Genomic DNA, 14,765 nt, shown 5'->3' with positions numbered 1-14,765 from the left:
ATGCCACATACCTTGCTGTAACATTTGTTGGCAGTGCTTTTTATTTCATATTCAAACTTTAATGAAGTGACTGATGAATACCTGTGGACATGTCACATATCCTGATGGAGACGGATGTAAGTAAGGACACTCGTCCTTTAAATTCAGATACTAAGAGTGTATTTACCGCTTTAGTTTTATGCTGCGTCTGAATGCTTCTACTGAGTATACCGGTAGTAATGTTCTGTGGAGTCACGAAGAGGTGACAAAGAAATAACTGAATATAAACATCGTTAGTGTTATTAAACTGCAAACTGACAGTATGTCATGAACAATTACTAATATGTAGAGACAGGAGGAAAAGGATGCATTTCATACAGTAATGAGTCAGGGCTGTGTAACATGGGATCACTGTCACACACTTTAATGGACTGAACAGATGTAGTACACAGAGGAGGATAAAACACAGCTGTTTTAACAGCTTTTGGCCTATAGATCAGGGAAATACCTGCGCTAACATGCATTCCCGTTTTCATTTTTGCTAAATGATTTGCATAAATATACATATATGTGGCTAATAAAGATCAATTATAAGATTGCTTCCAGGACAAATCTCATGAGCAAAGTAAAATTATTAGAAGTTTAATTTGCTTTCACACCAGAAAAACACTTGGAAATGGTCAGAGACCAGCCTTTCTATGTGTCTTCACGCAACAAACCTAACAAACCGATCTCCAGGGTGAAATGCTCCTGGTTTTGAAACAGGTGCTCTAAATGAGCCAGGTTTCTCCAGCACACCCCACAGGCAACTAGTGTAGGTGAAAAAAAAAATCTAGCTATTGAAACATCGATTCTGAATATTTTAAATGGTTTAAATACTCATTTTTTGCAGTATCAATACACCAGCACTAGCTGCATTTTCTTGCTATCCTCTGACTGCGAGCCGAAGCAGGCACTGCTGGGATGCTAATAAAACTTTGTTTCCTCCAGATGTAAAGTGACTTTGATGATGTTGCTCTTATGACATTTGTCTTTTAATAAAAATCTAAAATAGTATTAACTCCATTCCATGTCTATATGTCCCTGTGGTCTCGAACATGGTATTGAATATCGTTTATTTCTAAGGTATTCTATCAAAGTTAGAAATTCCAGTATCGTGACAACCACTCAGGCAACTGGAAAGAAAGAAAGTGATCGCAACATCTGCTCATACCCACTTCTGATTCTGATCATGTGAACTCAACTGCATCCTTATCCATCAGCATCCATCAATATCTGCAACTTCACAAAAACAAACCCTGTGAGTTATTTTTGTTCTCGGAATTTATTTACCTGCACAACTGAGATGACTCTACACATACTGGCTGTGATTTCCACCTGCTGTTGATTTTGTTATCAAATGTCTTTTCAATTAAAGAAAAAAAATAAAATAATATAAAAAGTTCAGTGTCATATACGGAGTGAAAATGCTTGAGAGGGTGAGTGGGGATCAGAGGTTGAAGCTGACAATGAAACTGGCAATGATTTGCAATCACCCACACAAATCTACAACACCAGGGTATGACTCATTATGTCACTGGATAAGATTTGACACATTAGAACAATCCACAAAGTTTAAATATTAGCAGTGACTGGACAATTGAAATTTCAAATTAGGCTAGAAGAAAAGCTGCTGGAAATAAGCCATGTTTTAAAACAAATCATTAGTAAAAATAAAGACACATTAATGTCGACAGTAACCAAAAACGAGTCGATAAAAAATGCACTGGAAGGGTTCATTTTTACAGATGGGAACTCTCAACAGCTTGGGTACAGCGGGATAAAAGACTGAAAGAAACAGAAATAACTAGTCAACTACAGCCTGTGCTTTCCTATAACATACAGAACACTCTCATTGGGTTAATTCCAATCAACTGGTAATGTACCTGAAAAACCTGGAAAACCCAGTTTGACTTTGATAAGGTACAACTCCCACTGGGAGTAACTTGTCAGAGTAATGCATGTTTTCTGGATTGAAAAGAACGCCACTTATGAACAGGGGTTAAGAGTATCATTAGATTTAACAAATGAACCAACATACCAGAAACAAGAAATTAACTCAATTCAAAGCACACATGAATCAGCATTCTCCTCCGTGAAGGAAATTAACAGCTCAACATTCAAAATAACGTCAACCTGTATGAATCACCTACTTGTTAACATAGTTCCCAATCACCTCGCATGCTACGCTAAGGGGTGCCAAGTAGATAACGTATGACCTCAGCTCTCAAGGAATCAATGCGGTGGCTAGAAGTTCTTTAGTTCCATTCAGGCACGCACTTCAGGCACCTCAAATGACACAACCACATCTCACTCTACTCCCTGTGGGGGGAGGGGGCACAGCAGCGGTCCTCCCTTACGCTACTTCCTGGAGAGGGTCTCTAAGGTACAGGGTCTTTGCTAGCTCCTGGTGGGTTCCCACCATGTGTGACCAAATTACGAAGCAGTTTGCGTCGACCGGCCTGGTAGTCCTCCTCGTCAACATTGACCAACAGTTTTATAGCTTCGTGGCCCACAGCCTGCTTTAAGGAATCTGTGATAAAGACCCCTTTAAGTGCCTCTAGCAATGATCCATTGATATAGTCCCTCCAGAAGGCATCCAAATAGGTGAGCTCAGAGAACTTGATGTCACAGATGATGGAGCCCAAATCTCGGGATTTGAGGATAGTGTTTGCCTGGTTGAAGCGCTCAAACTGTCGCTCCACTGCCTCTTGCTTGTTGGAGAAGACGTTGCCCTGAAGAGCAGACTCATGCTGGCAATATTCAGCACGAACCCGAAGGCGGATGTCTGTAGGAGGAGAAGAGCACAAGGTGACAATGAAAATATTAGTTGACTTACAGATGGCAACCAGCTTGACCTTGTACAATTGGCTGGACACACACACACACACACACACACACACACACACACACACACACAATGTCTTTGTCAGAATGAATTTTGAGTTTAAATACAATTAAGTATTTAAAGGTGTTAGAATACCATTAAAAATAGCAGTTTTTATGTGATGTTTTTACTGCTGAAGTCACATCTACTGAAACTAGCATGCTAACCAGCTAGTCCCAACCTGTCACTGTCCACGGCTCCTCCTCTAGCAGAGCAAACACCAAACACCACTGCCGCTGCTCTGAGCTCCCAGTCCGGACCACTAGCTGCTCAGCTAACTGAGCTGCTTAGCTTATGATAGCTATAGTTAGGAGCAGTTAGTGGTTACTCTGGTGATATGCTGCCCCCTTTTGTTTGGAAAAGCATTTGACAGGTGGACATCTCTTATATACAACTCCTCGAAGTATGAAATATATAACTAAGTGGGGTATTAAAGCTGACTAGGATTTAGGCAGAGCTATTAACAGCAATTTAACATAATATTCATTATAATATTTCACTGGTGATTAATCACTTGAAAACAAGAATGGTGTTTCAGTTACCTTTTATCTACAGAGGAGCTGCTCCTCTGGGATGTGTCTGAACCACAGTGGTCCTATGAGGAGCTAATGGCAGCAATGGTCATGGTGTAGATGTAACAAAGTGACTTTTCATTTGAAAACACTGGCAGCAAGTGAGTGTGGAGTATATTTAATTGAAAGAAAAGCAAAGAAAGACACTGAAGGCTTTTCATTGGATTAGATGTTTTGGCTTGTCTGTTGACTGACTGGTGACTTTGACTTGTCATATGGTTTTTATTGATCTCACTGGTTGAAGTAAGCCACAGACTATGATATACCGGAAGGTTCTTAAATTATAATTTTTTGTTTAAAGTGTCTAGCCATTTAAAACGTCAGTTTAGATACTAGTGTTCCCATGTTGTACTATACCAAAGTCTCTTGACTGGGCTCATTTTCCATTTCAAAGTCTAGACAACAACAATAATCCCTCTCTATAGTGCATTTCATTTTACCACATGTTTGCTTCTCTCTGCAGTCAGCTGAGGAATGACTTCTCCTCCGTTTACGGTTCGATGCAGGAGGGGCCGGCTTTATTCGTGGAGGGCCAACATGAGGTCCTGATGGGGAGCAGCAAATGACTGGCTGGGGACCTAGAAAATGACATTAATATTGATGTTAATCAAGCATCTACATCACAGTACAGTCCCTTACTAATACGGAATTTCCATTCACTGCACATATTACTAAGCTTACTCCTGTCCTGCTGAAACAAAAGAACACACACACACACACACACACACACACACACACACACACACACACACACACACACACACACACACACCTGTTCTTCTGTGTGGCGCGGTGTCTGCGCTCTGTACTGCTCCTCTTGGTGAAATGTAGCGCACTGATGTCTCTTCCAGGTACTTGTCCACAGGGTCTGGGCACACTGAAAACAACAGTAGTTGTAGTTCAGTAGTTTAAATTCTACAGTGGCCCGGAAGTGCAAAACACAGCGGCAAATCAGAAAACACAACAACAAAACAGAAAACACAGCAGCAAATCAGAAAACACAATGGCAAATCAAAAAACACAACAGCAAATCAGTAAACACAACAAAACAGAAAACAAAACAGCAAATCAGAAAACACAAAGACATTAACCAAATTGGAATGGGTAGATACCCACTGGGCAACATGGATTGTCTCTGATTGGACTGGTCCATCCTTTGAACCGGAAGGACATTGGTTTACATGTTTTCAAAATAAGAGCGCTGCCAGTGATGATGTAGGTGCTTCTATTAAAGAATATTTTGATGCAGGACATGGATATGACATGATACTGGATCTGCTGTCGACAATTAAATTACACAAAAGACTAAGAGAGAATTATATGTTTTGCCTATTTCAGCCATAAGCGGTCATGTTGACCGCACATCATTCCATGGGGGTTTCATTATTACCTTGTTTATGCTTCTTTGCGAATTCACTTGTAAATTAATTATTGTATAGTTGTATTATATAGACTGGTTGGCACCATGGGCAAACAAAAACGGGAGTTCCCTCTCTGTGAAACAGAGCTGTTCAAAACGAAGGTGCTCAAGTGTGGTGATGCGACTCTGACTGTGTACCAGGGAAAGCCGAGGAAGAATGTCTGCATCCTGAGCACCGTGCACACAGCTGTGGGCACCTTTAGTGGGGCGAAGGCAAAGCCAGAGTCTGTGATGTAGTAACAACACCAAGTACGGCGTGGACGTCCTGGACCAGATGGTGAGAGTGTACTCCGTCAAAGGCAGTATGCGAAGATGGCCAGTGTCAGTTTTCTCTAACATCCTCGACCTGGCTGGGATCAATGCCTGCATCTTTTTCAAGGAGCAGCAGTACTAGGACAGCCCGGAGGAAAGTCCTGCAGCAGCTGAGGGTAGAATACATGGAGGGGAAAGGGGCTGCAGCAGTCGGCACAAGGTGGGCAGCAGACACATACACGGAGGCAGTGCTGGTCCCATAAAGCTGCAAACAGAACAAACACTTGACACTTGAAATGCCACAAGCCCGTGTGTGCTAACTGTGCGAGGAGAGTGGAGGTAATCTGTGGAGACTGTGATCAGTGATTGAAACGGCTCTTTGTTTTCGTTTTAGATCAGCTCATTTCCAGCTTTTTCGATTTTTGTATTTAAATTCTTAAAGGAGTACGGCACCCCCAGGTGATATTGAGTCACTCCCCGCAGTCCCTAGAGTTGGATGAGTGAGCCAAAGCGTTTTTTAGCCGACCCAGCCATTGTCCTAATCTAGAAACGCCGCGGTTAGCTTTATCTTAGCGTAGTCGCTGTAATCCGGAGTGTCCAGCTAGCATGTTGTTGCAAAAGTGAATCAAATAACTCAAGATTTTTTGTAATTATTTCTCGTGACCTATACATTCATATCGAGTACACATATAAATGCAAATTAACACGAAGGGATTTACTAGACCAATTTATATCTGGAACTATTTGCGGCCACAACACAGGCAAAGCACCGCTACCACGCGCAAAGACCTGAAACCTGAGACCAGCACCTGAAAACCCTCAACTTCCGTCAATACACTGACAGCACACAGCACCACAACTTCCAGTGTTACCTGCATGTAGTTGCAGTAAGAGAAGAAGTTGTTGCAGTAAGGTTGTTACGTTAGTAGTTTGAAGTTAGTTTCACATCTACTGAGGAAAAATGGTTATTTGCTGTGTGAAGGGCTGCGATAACAAGCAGAGGACATACACAAACATAATGTTTCACAGAATTCCAAAACCAGTGGAACGAAGAAATCTTTGGCTTGCTGTCCTCGACATTCCTGCAACAACACCAGTGGATAAAATCAATCAATATCGTGTTTGCGATGAGCATTTTAAACCGGAGGACTACGAAGAGAAAATGCAGTATGCTACGAGAAAGATACTGCTACATCTGAAGGATACGGCCGTCCCATCCATTTTCAGTACAGAGGCAGAACAGAGTTCATCATCCATGCCTGTAAGTAACGTTATAATTTTTACCCTTCCTTGGTTTATACATTGCTAACATTATCACGGAAACTTCACGTTAGTCCGACTCACATTGTCGTTTCCTAGAGGCAGAGAACTTAGTAGCCACGCTGGTGTATTGACGGAAGTTGAGGCTTTTCAGGTGCTGAGTGGTGTCTTTGCGCGTGGTAGCAGTGCTTTGCCTGTGCTGTGGCCGCAAATAGTTCCCGATATAAATTGGTCTAGTAAATCCCTTCGTGTTAATTTGCATTTATATGTGTACTCGATATGAATGTATAGGTCACGAGAGATAATTACAAAAAATCTTGAGTTATTTGATTCACTTTTGCAACGACATGCTAGCTGGACACTCCGGATTACAGCGACTACGCTAAGCTAAAGCTAACCGCGGCGTTTCTAGATTAGGACAATGGCTTGGTCGGCTAAAAAACGCTTTGGCTCACTCATCCAACTCTAGGGACTGCGGGGAGTGACTCAATTTCACCTAGGGGTGGCGTACTCCTTTAAGTGTTAAAATATGTATATAATTATGTTTATAATGTATATAAAAATGTTTCATAATCAAATAAGTTACTTTTCATTTTAAGAGTTTCTCTCTATTAAAATCGTGTGTAAGTATATGCAATAATTATGGTTTACTATATGTGACGATATGAATATTGATAAATGTATCATTAAACTTTTTACAATGTACATTTTGGTGTTATTGTTATGTTATCAACATATTCTTTAATAGCAGCACCTACAATGTCACTTGCACCACTCTTATTTTGAAAACATGAAAACCACGTCCTTCCGGACAGACCAGTCCAATCAGCGACGATCCATGACCTTACCTTTTCTGGTTAATGTTGTTGTGTTTTCTGTTTTGTTGTTGTGTTTTCTGTTTTGTTGTTCTTTCTGATTTGCTCTTGTGTTTTTTGATTTGCAGTTGTGTTTTGCACTTCAGGGCCACTGTACTAAACGGCTGATCATCACATCTGAACCAGTTTAATACATTCCATGGAACACAAATAACGCTGTCAATTTTGTGCACGGCTAAGGTCGATACATGAGCCCTCACCCCAGTCAAGTACAGACCACCATGTTTATTATGTTTTTCGCCTATTAATATCATCACTATTTTTGCATTATTTACTTTGCAGTGAACTATATAACTTTTAAATGTTCCAATGTATTTCTTTGTACAAGATGAGTTATCATTGTCTTTCAAAACAGATTTCACAATGATATCAATCCCTTTCTTTCTTCATCATACCTGTTGCAAACGTCACTGAAACCCACTTTAGCATTTTATACTTTTATTTTTGTTATCCATCGCAATTTGCAATTATTTTACCAGTGGAAAACCTGCCCTCGCTCTGCCCCTCCACTCTACTCACAATCATATAAGCTTTGAGAAAAACACACTCTGGTATTACATCTCTCCTGTAAACGCACTGATTGTGACTCAACCTATCCTACATAATGTAGGCCTACTTATTTTGATGTTTTGCACAAATTTGTAAGTGCACCTGTTGTTGTCATGATGTTTGGTGCATGTATCTTTCGATTTAGATTAGATTGGATTCAACTTTATTGTCATTGTGCACTGTACAAGAAAAGAGACAATGAAACGCAGTTAGAGTCTAACTTGGGATGCCCCAAGTGATCCGCATGGTCAGGATCGGGGCCAGTATGGGCATTGTATCACTGACCGGGATCGGCAATTTTGAACGTGGACCCAAACTCGATTATTTTTTTTAACATCAGAGCACAATTTGTGGCAGATCGCAGACCACCGCGTAACATTACTCTGGCTAACCTGTGGATAAAACGTCTGCAGTGTGGAAATTAGGGGTCACTGGTCTCACGATTTGATTACGATTATCCTGTCAACAATTTGATTACGATTATCCTGTCAACTGGATTCAATTGGATTTGATTCTACGGTGCATCACATTTACAGCACATGGCTATGTTTTCATCAAAGGATACAAGCAGTCACATATACACATATATATACATATACAGTGGGTACGGAAAGTATTCAGACCCCTTTAAATTTTTCACTCTTTCTCTTTTCATCTCGTTTCATTGCAGCCATTTGCTAAAATCAAAAAAGTTCATTATATTTCTCATTAATGTACACTCAGCACCCCATCTTGTCATGTCATGTCATTGTCCGAACCACTTATCCCTTTCCATGGGGTTGCGGGGTGTTGCTGCTGGAGCCAATCCCAGCCTTGTCTCAGGGCGAGGGCAGGGTACTCCCTGGACAAGTCGCCAGCTCATCACAGGGCCCTCACTGATGAGCAATGTGGGGTTCAGTATCTTGCTCAAAGACACTTCGACATGCAGCTCAGCCTTGCCCTGAGCCGGGATTTGAACTAGCGACCTTCTGATCACTAGTCGACCTGCTCTACCCGCTGAGCTACAGCCGCCCCATCAGCACCCCATCTTTACAGAAAAAAACAGAAATGTAGAAATTTTTGCAAATTTATTAAAAAAGAAAAACTGAAATATCACATGGCCACAAGTATTCAGACCCTTTGCTGTGACACTCATATTTAACTCACATGCTGTCCATTTCTTCTGATCCTCGTCGAGATGGTTCTGCTCCTTCATTGGAGTCCAGCTGTGTTTAATTAAACTGATTGGACTTGATTAGGAAAGGCACACACCTGTCTATATAAGACCTTACAGCTCACAGTGCATGTCAGAGCAAATGAGAACCATGAGGTCGAAGGAACTGCCCAAGGAGCTCAGAGACAGACTGTGGCAAGGCACAGATCTGGCCAAGATTACAAAAGAATTTCTGTGGCACTCAAGGTTCCTAAGAGCACAGTGGCCTCCATAATCCTTAAATGGAAGAAGTTTGGGACGACCAGAACTTTTCCTAGACCTGGCCGTCCAGCCAAACTGAGCAATCGTGGGAGAAGAGCCTTGGTGAGAGAGGTAAAGAAGAACCAAAAGATCACTGTGGCTGAGCTCCAGAGATGCAGTAGGGAGATGGGAGAAAGTTCCACAAAGTCAACTATCACTGCAGCCCTCCACCAGTCAGGCCTTTGTGGCAGAGTGGCCTGATGGAAGCCTCTCCTCAGTGCAAGACATATGAAAGCCCGCACTGAGTTTTCCAAAAATCACATGAAGGACTCCCAGACTATGAGAAATAAGATTCTCTGGTCTGATGAGACCAAGACTGAACTTTTTGGCGTTAATTCTAAGCGATATGTGTGGAGAAAACCAGGCACTGCTCATCACCATCCCAATACAATCCCAACAGTGAAACATGGCGGTGGCTGCATCACTCTATGGGGGTGTTTTTCAGCTGCAGGGAGGGGATGACTGGTTGCAAATGAAGGAACGATGAATGCGGCCAAGTACAGAGATATCCTGGAAGAAAACCTCTTCCAGAGTGCTCAGGACCTCAGACTAGGCCGAAGGTTCACCTTCCAACAAGACAATGATCCTAAGCACACAGCTAAAATAACAAAGGAGTGGCTTCGGAACAACTCTGTGACCATTCTTGACTGGCCCAGCCAGAGCCCTGACCTAAACCCAATTGAGCATCTCTGGAGAGACCTGAAAATGGCTGTCCACCAACATTCACCATCCAACCTGACAGAACTGAAGAGGATCTGCAAGGAAGAATGGCAGAGGATCCCCAAATCCAGGTGTGAAAAACTTGTTGCATCATTCCCAAGAAGACTCATGGCTGTACTAGCTCAAAAAAGGGCTCAAAAGGGTGCTTCTACTCAATAGTGAGCAAAGGCTCTGAATACTTATGACCATGTGATATTTCAGTTTTTCTTTTTTAATAAATTTGCAATTATTTCTACATTTCTGTTTTTGCTCTATCAAGATGGGGTGCTGAGTGTATATTAATGAGAAATAAAATGAACTTTTTTGAAAATGAACTATTTTCATGGTTCCTTTAATTTATAATTCCTCAACGAGATGTTATCCCTGTGCGTGTTTGTAACATTCTATGTTTTATCCTGTTTTTCTAACGTACTCTGACAGACTGGCTCATCAACTTAAGGAGTAGCTGCAGATGTGCCAGTGTTCTGATTTCAGATTTGGGATTTCTTTTGTTTTTCCATTTGTTTACTTTTAGATATATTTTCATCAATAATGACTGTATGATGGTTATGTGATTATAACCATATAATATCAAGCATGCCAGTTTGTCAGAAACTACAAATTTTACCCATCAAATGACCGGATGACTAACTATATCGAAAACATAGCAACATGACTAGTTGTGATATATTGTGTCATGGGAAGAAGATCGTAATAGTATTGAACAAATTTGTCCAAAACTGCTGTCGATCTTGGAGACAAGCACACATGTAAGAAGTACAGCTAGTAAGGACGATCAGGTCAAATGAGCTGTCATATGTGAAAAATGTGTCAAGCCACATGAATTTTGATTTTTTTTTCCGCAGACTTGCGTCGCGAAAAACTGCGAAAAATTTCCCATACGGAATGAATGGGACAAGGTCAAAAATGTCGCAAATCTGCAACGTTTGTCAAACATCTCCTGCTCTGGCATACGTTTGCCTAGTAACACCATTCAAACTTTAAAACGTAGGCACAGGTCTTGTCTATTTAAATTGTATTTGAACTTTTTTCCTACGATGTATAGTTTTTGAACGAACATACGTTGCCCTAGACACACCATTCGAACTTTAAAATGTCAATAAAACTCCAAATTATCAACGTGATATCATACCTTTGCCTTAGCTTTCATAGTTTTCTTGTCACGGGGCAAAGCACACAGCCCACTCTCGCGATTCCCCGGCGGGGCATTGTCTAGTTTATGCATTAATGTATTTGTCAGAAAGTGGATCACCTTATGTGCATTATGAATCAATCATTAATTTAAGAAAGCCTGTAGCTGTACTCACCGGCCTGCCGTTTCCTGAGTGTGACATAAGGCAGTAGGTCATGGCGTGTGATAATCCTCAGCAGCTGGAGAATGTGTCTGAAGTTGGTCTCATCACAGCGACCTTGGCGCTCAAGGGCCAGCAGGAAATCCTTTCCACTTCTGATGCCGCCACGCTCATACTCATCAATCACATCAACAAACAGGAATGACAGTACCCTGACATCCCGGTGCGTTAGCTGGGCTCCAACTATGTCAAACATACGATGGAGTGAGTACAGCCCATGGGAGTTGTCCGCTGCCTCCTCAGGCCACGGTTCAAAGCCCCCATCTCTTCTAGATGAGCTGGAGTTGGTGCAGGATGCAGAAACGTTCCTGTTGGCTGACTCCCCGCTGGTTGCTGCCACACCGGAGCAGCCCGGCCTGCCTATCAGAGCTCTGTGGTCCAGAGGCCTTGAGGCCGCACTGCTCTGACTCGAGTCCAGCTGATTAGCCTGAATATGAGGCCGAGCCTGCTGAGCAGAGGAGTTCTGAGCAAGGTTGGGAGGAATAACAGCATTGGGGACCTGCGGCTGCTGTGATGTCATCTCAGGACCCGATGGTGAAGAGGGATGTTTGAATCCCTTCAGCTCCGGCTGTCTTCGTCTGCTCCAACTGATGAGCTATATACGGAGAGTGATGAATCACATATTATTGATTCACTCTTTTTGGATCAACCATCAACATTATTTACCAATTAACTACATGATGATGACAAGAGGCCCCTGTCCCAACATTGGAATTCATGATTACTCTTTCATGAAAATGATCACATTTAGAGAAGCAGAACAGAGCCACCACATACAAGAGCAAGGGCTAACTATTTAAAGAAGGGGGCAAATGATTGGACGACTGGGTGACATCACAATACCATGTTTCCCATTAATTACCCAGACTGAGGTAGGCCACCATAGTCCAATTAGTATAATCAACTGAAAATATTTTTCACTTCTCATAATAGCATTAAAGATATCCCCTCTGTATCCATCTGTCTTTTGCGCCATTACTTCAGCAAAGCATCTGTCGATCCCAGTCAATAAAGAACCCTGCAGCTTGCTGTATACACACCATCTCTCTCCCTCTCCCCACCCCGCCCCCAATCCAAGGCCCTGCCACTTCTGCCCCCCGCCCCCTTGTACCAAAGCTTGTGTCAATGTTTACAACTTTCTCTCTATTATGTCTGTATTTCTAACTCACCTTTAAAAGGAATCTCTGTCAGTGTTTATGAAGTGCAGTTCATAAAAGATAACCAGACTGCGCATCACTTGCATTCATGTTCATTTTGTGTAGCTGCAATTCTGTGATAAGAGTAAATGTATATGTCTATTCTTACAGGACAGCTATGACTTTTCTTTTCTTGTGACTTCTAGTCTCAGATAAGTACACAGCTGCACGATCTGATACTCCTGTGTTGGTGTTGTTCCTGGAACATTTAAAATTTTATACCATGGTCTGGTTCATCAGCATGATAAGAATGAGATCTGCCTGAAATGACAGAGAGCATTTTTATTATGGCCTATGTCCCAGTCGCTTAGATGGACAAGGAGGGACTTGTGACCTATACCGCAGCCACTCATTCAGGGTTAGTCGAGAGGTTATGGTTTCACCTTTGGGGAGCGGCCATGTTGTCCATCTAGACATACAGTCAATTATATTACAAATTCCATTTAGTTGCTTCAGTTTCAGGGTCTGGGATTTGTTTATGCTGACTCACCGTCATTGCTAAAAGCAACATTCACACTAAGGTGACCATCATCAATGTGATTAAGAAAAAAAAATCTATATGTGAGAAAACCTGGAATCGTTGGCTGTTTAATTGACGGACTGTTCAATAATCATTAACCAATCAATCATTATCAGCACAATAAGAACTGTTCATTTATAGATCAAATGGGGGGGGGGGGCAAGGGGCGAAGAGTAGCATAAGAATAAGAGAAACATGACCAAAATCGACCATTCCGGTTTTGACATTAAGAGGTTTTGTCATTAGAATCGTTTTTATCTTGTCTTCTTTCTTCATCTATGTCATGTCTACGTTAGTCGTGAAGAATACGTGGTGCTAAAATGCATTATTTACACAGGAAATCACGATTTTGATCATAATCATAATCGTTAGCTGTTCAGGCGTTTGGACCAACAACTAACATTACAGTTATCATAACGCTAAGCTAGTTAATGCTAATTCAGCTAACGAAAGCGGAGTTTATGTGAACACAAGAGCCGTTTACTCTGTTACGTGAACAACACTGCAGCCACTTAAATATGAAGTCATAGGAGGCCGTTTGTGAAGTATAAATCTAACACACACACACACACACACCCTCCCATGTCCAGCTGTTTAGTAAAATACATAACAAGCTAACAAGCAGCTAATCTGGGTGCCTAGCGGAAGTTAGCTAGCAAGCTAACGACAGTTGTCTGGAGATTGAAAACAGATGCACAAAGCCGATGTATAGTCATCAGTCATCAAATGTGACTTCTGATCCGTGTTGCACTCCTTACAACTTAGTAACTAACAATTTGCAATTTAGTCAGTAAAGCTGACGTAACATTAGTCTACACATAAGAACACCTGGGTTAACGTTCGCCCCTTGATTCCCGTCCCGGTTTGTTATGACTGCTTATGGATAGCTTCAGTCCACGTTTGTTGTCAGCGTTGACATTATCCAAACTTACTTCCATGAAGCCAAGCAAAACACACCATCAAAACAAGAAATGTTATTACCTTTTAAGAACTTTACATTACCTCCTGTGTTACTGGATGTTCCTGACTTAAGTTCGACAATATCACAGTTCGGCAGGCAGCTAACGCGAAGTTAGCTTTCTACTGTCTACTAGCAAAGCAAAGCTTATTTGTGGACATAAAACACGTTTCCGTTGAATAGTTTTGGTGAAATACAAGACGGATGCTCAACACAGATGTTTCCAGGCTATCGGTTTGCGGCACGGCGTCCTCCATTCCAAGAATAATAGTCCGTTTAGCTAACGGTTTTAGTCCTCAAACAGACATCATGGGGAAAATAAGAAGACAATTTTCGTTCTTCAGCTAAAATGAAAGAACTTCCGGTTCACAGTGCAGTCCAATTCCGATAATACCGGCGCTGTGAACATTGCCGCCTGCAGCCTGCGGCCGCGCGCACTCGACCCCAAAGTAGCACCTCGTGACTGGTGACAGCTCCTTGACTACCACTACGACTATAACTACTAATACTACTAGTACTATAATTACTACTACTACTACAACTACTCTAACTACTACTACTAGTGCTACGACTACTATTACTACTACTAGTACTGTACCTCTATAATTACTACTACTACTACTACTAGTTACGACTGTAACTACTACTACTATGTCTACTACTTCCTCTTTTTCTTGGCAGAAGCGATTTTAATTCCAAAATGTTTCTCACAACTGGATTAAAAATAAGACTC

The 14,765-nt window shown here is 41.7% G+C and overlaps 2 protein-coding genes across 4 annotated transcripts in view; one reads left to right on the top strand and one right to left on the bottom strand.

Moving 5' to 3' along the window:
• Positions 1 to 387: 387 nt before the first annotated feature.
• Positions 388 to 14,485, bottom strand: dedd (death effector domain containing). Of its 2 annotated transcripts, none has more exons than XM_037103893.1 (5): positions 14,056 to 14,485; positions 11,314 to 11,953; positions 4,250 to 4,354; positions 3,918 to 4,055; positions 388 to 2,806 (listed from the first exon to the last, which is right to left on the bottom strand). In XM_037103893.1, the coding sequence occupies exons 2-5, from the start codon at positions 11,876 to 11,878 to the stop codon at positions 2,400 to 2,402; spliced, it is 1,215 nt and encodes a 404-aa protein (XP_036959788.1). In that variant the 5' UTR covers positions 11,879 to 11,953; positions 14,056 to 14,485; the 3' UTR covers positions 388 to 2,399. The 2 variants fall into 2 exon arrangements, with proteins under 2 accessions (XP_036959788.1, XP_036959787.1); XM_037103892.1 differs by having other exon boundaries at positions 14,077 to 14,484.
• The window catches only part of LOC119022702 (sodium-coupled neutral amino acid transporter 3-like), a 23,454-nt gene continuing 21,143 nt past the window's right edge, over positions 12,455 to 14,765 (top strand). For both annotated transcript variants that reach the window (XM_037103890.1, XM_037103889.1), the window contains exon 1: positions 12,455 to 13,619. The gene's annotated coding sequence lies outside the window, so the exon portion shown is untranslated. The remainder of the gene's footprint in view (positions 13,620 to 14,765) is intronic.

Source organism: Acanthopagrus latus, chromosome 7, assembly GCF_904848185.1.
Source record: "Acanthopagrus latus isolate v.2019 chromosome 7, fAcaLat1.1, whole genome shotgun sequence".
Lineage (NCBI taxonomy): Eukaryota > Metazoa > Chordata > Actinopteri > Spariformes > Sparidae > Acanthopagrus > Acanthopagrus latus.
The sequence above is the reverse complement of the archived record's forward strand: the minus strand, read 5'-3'. Positions and strand labels throughout refer to the sequence as shown.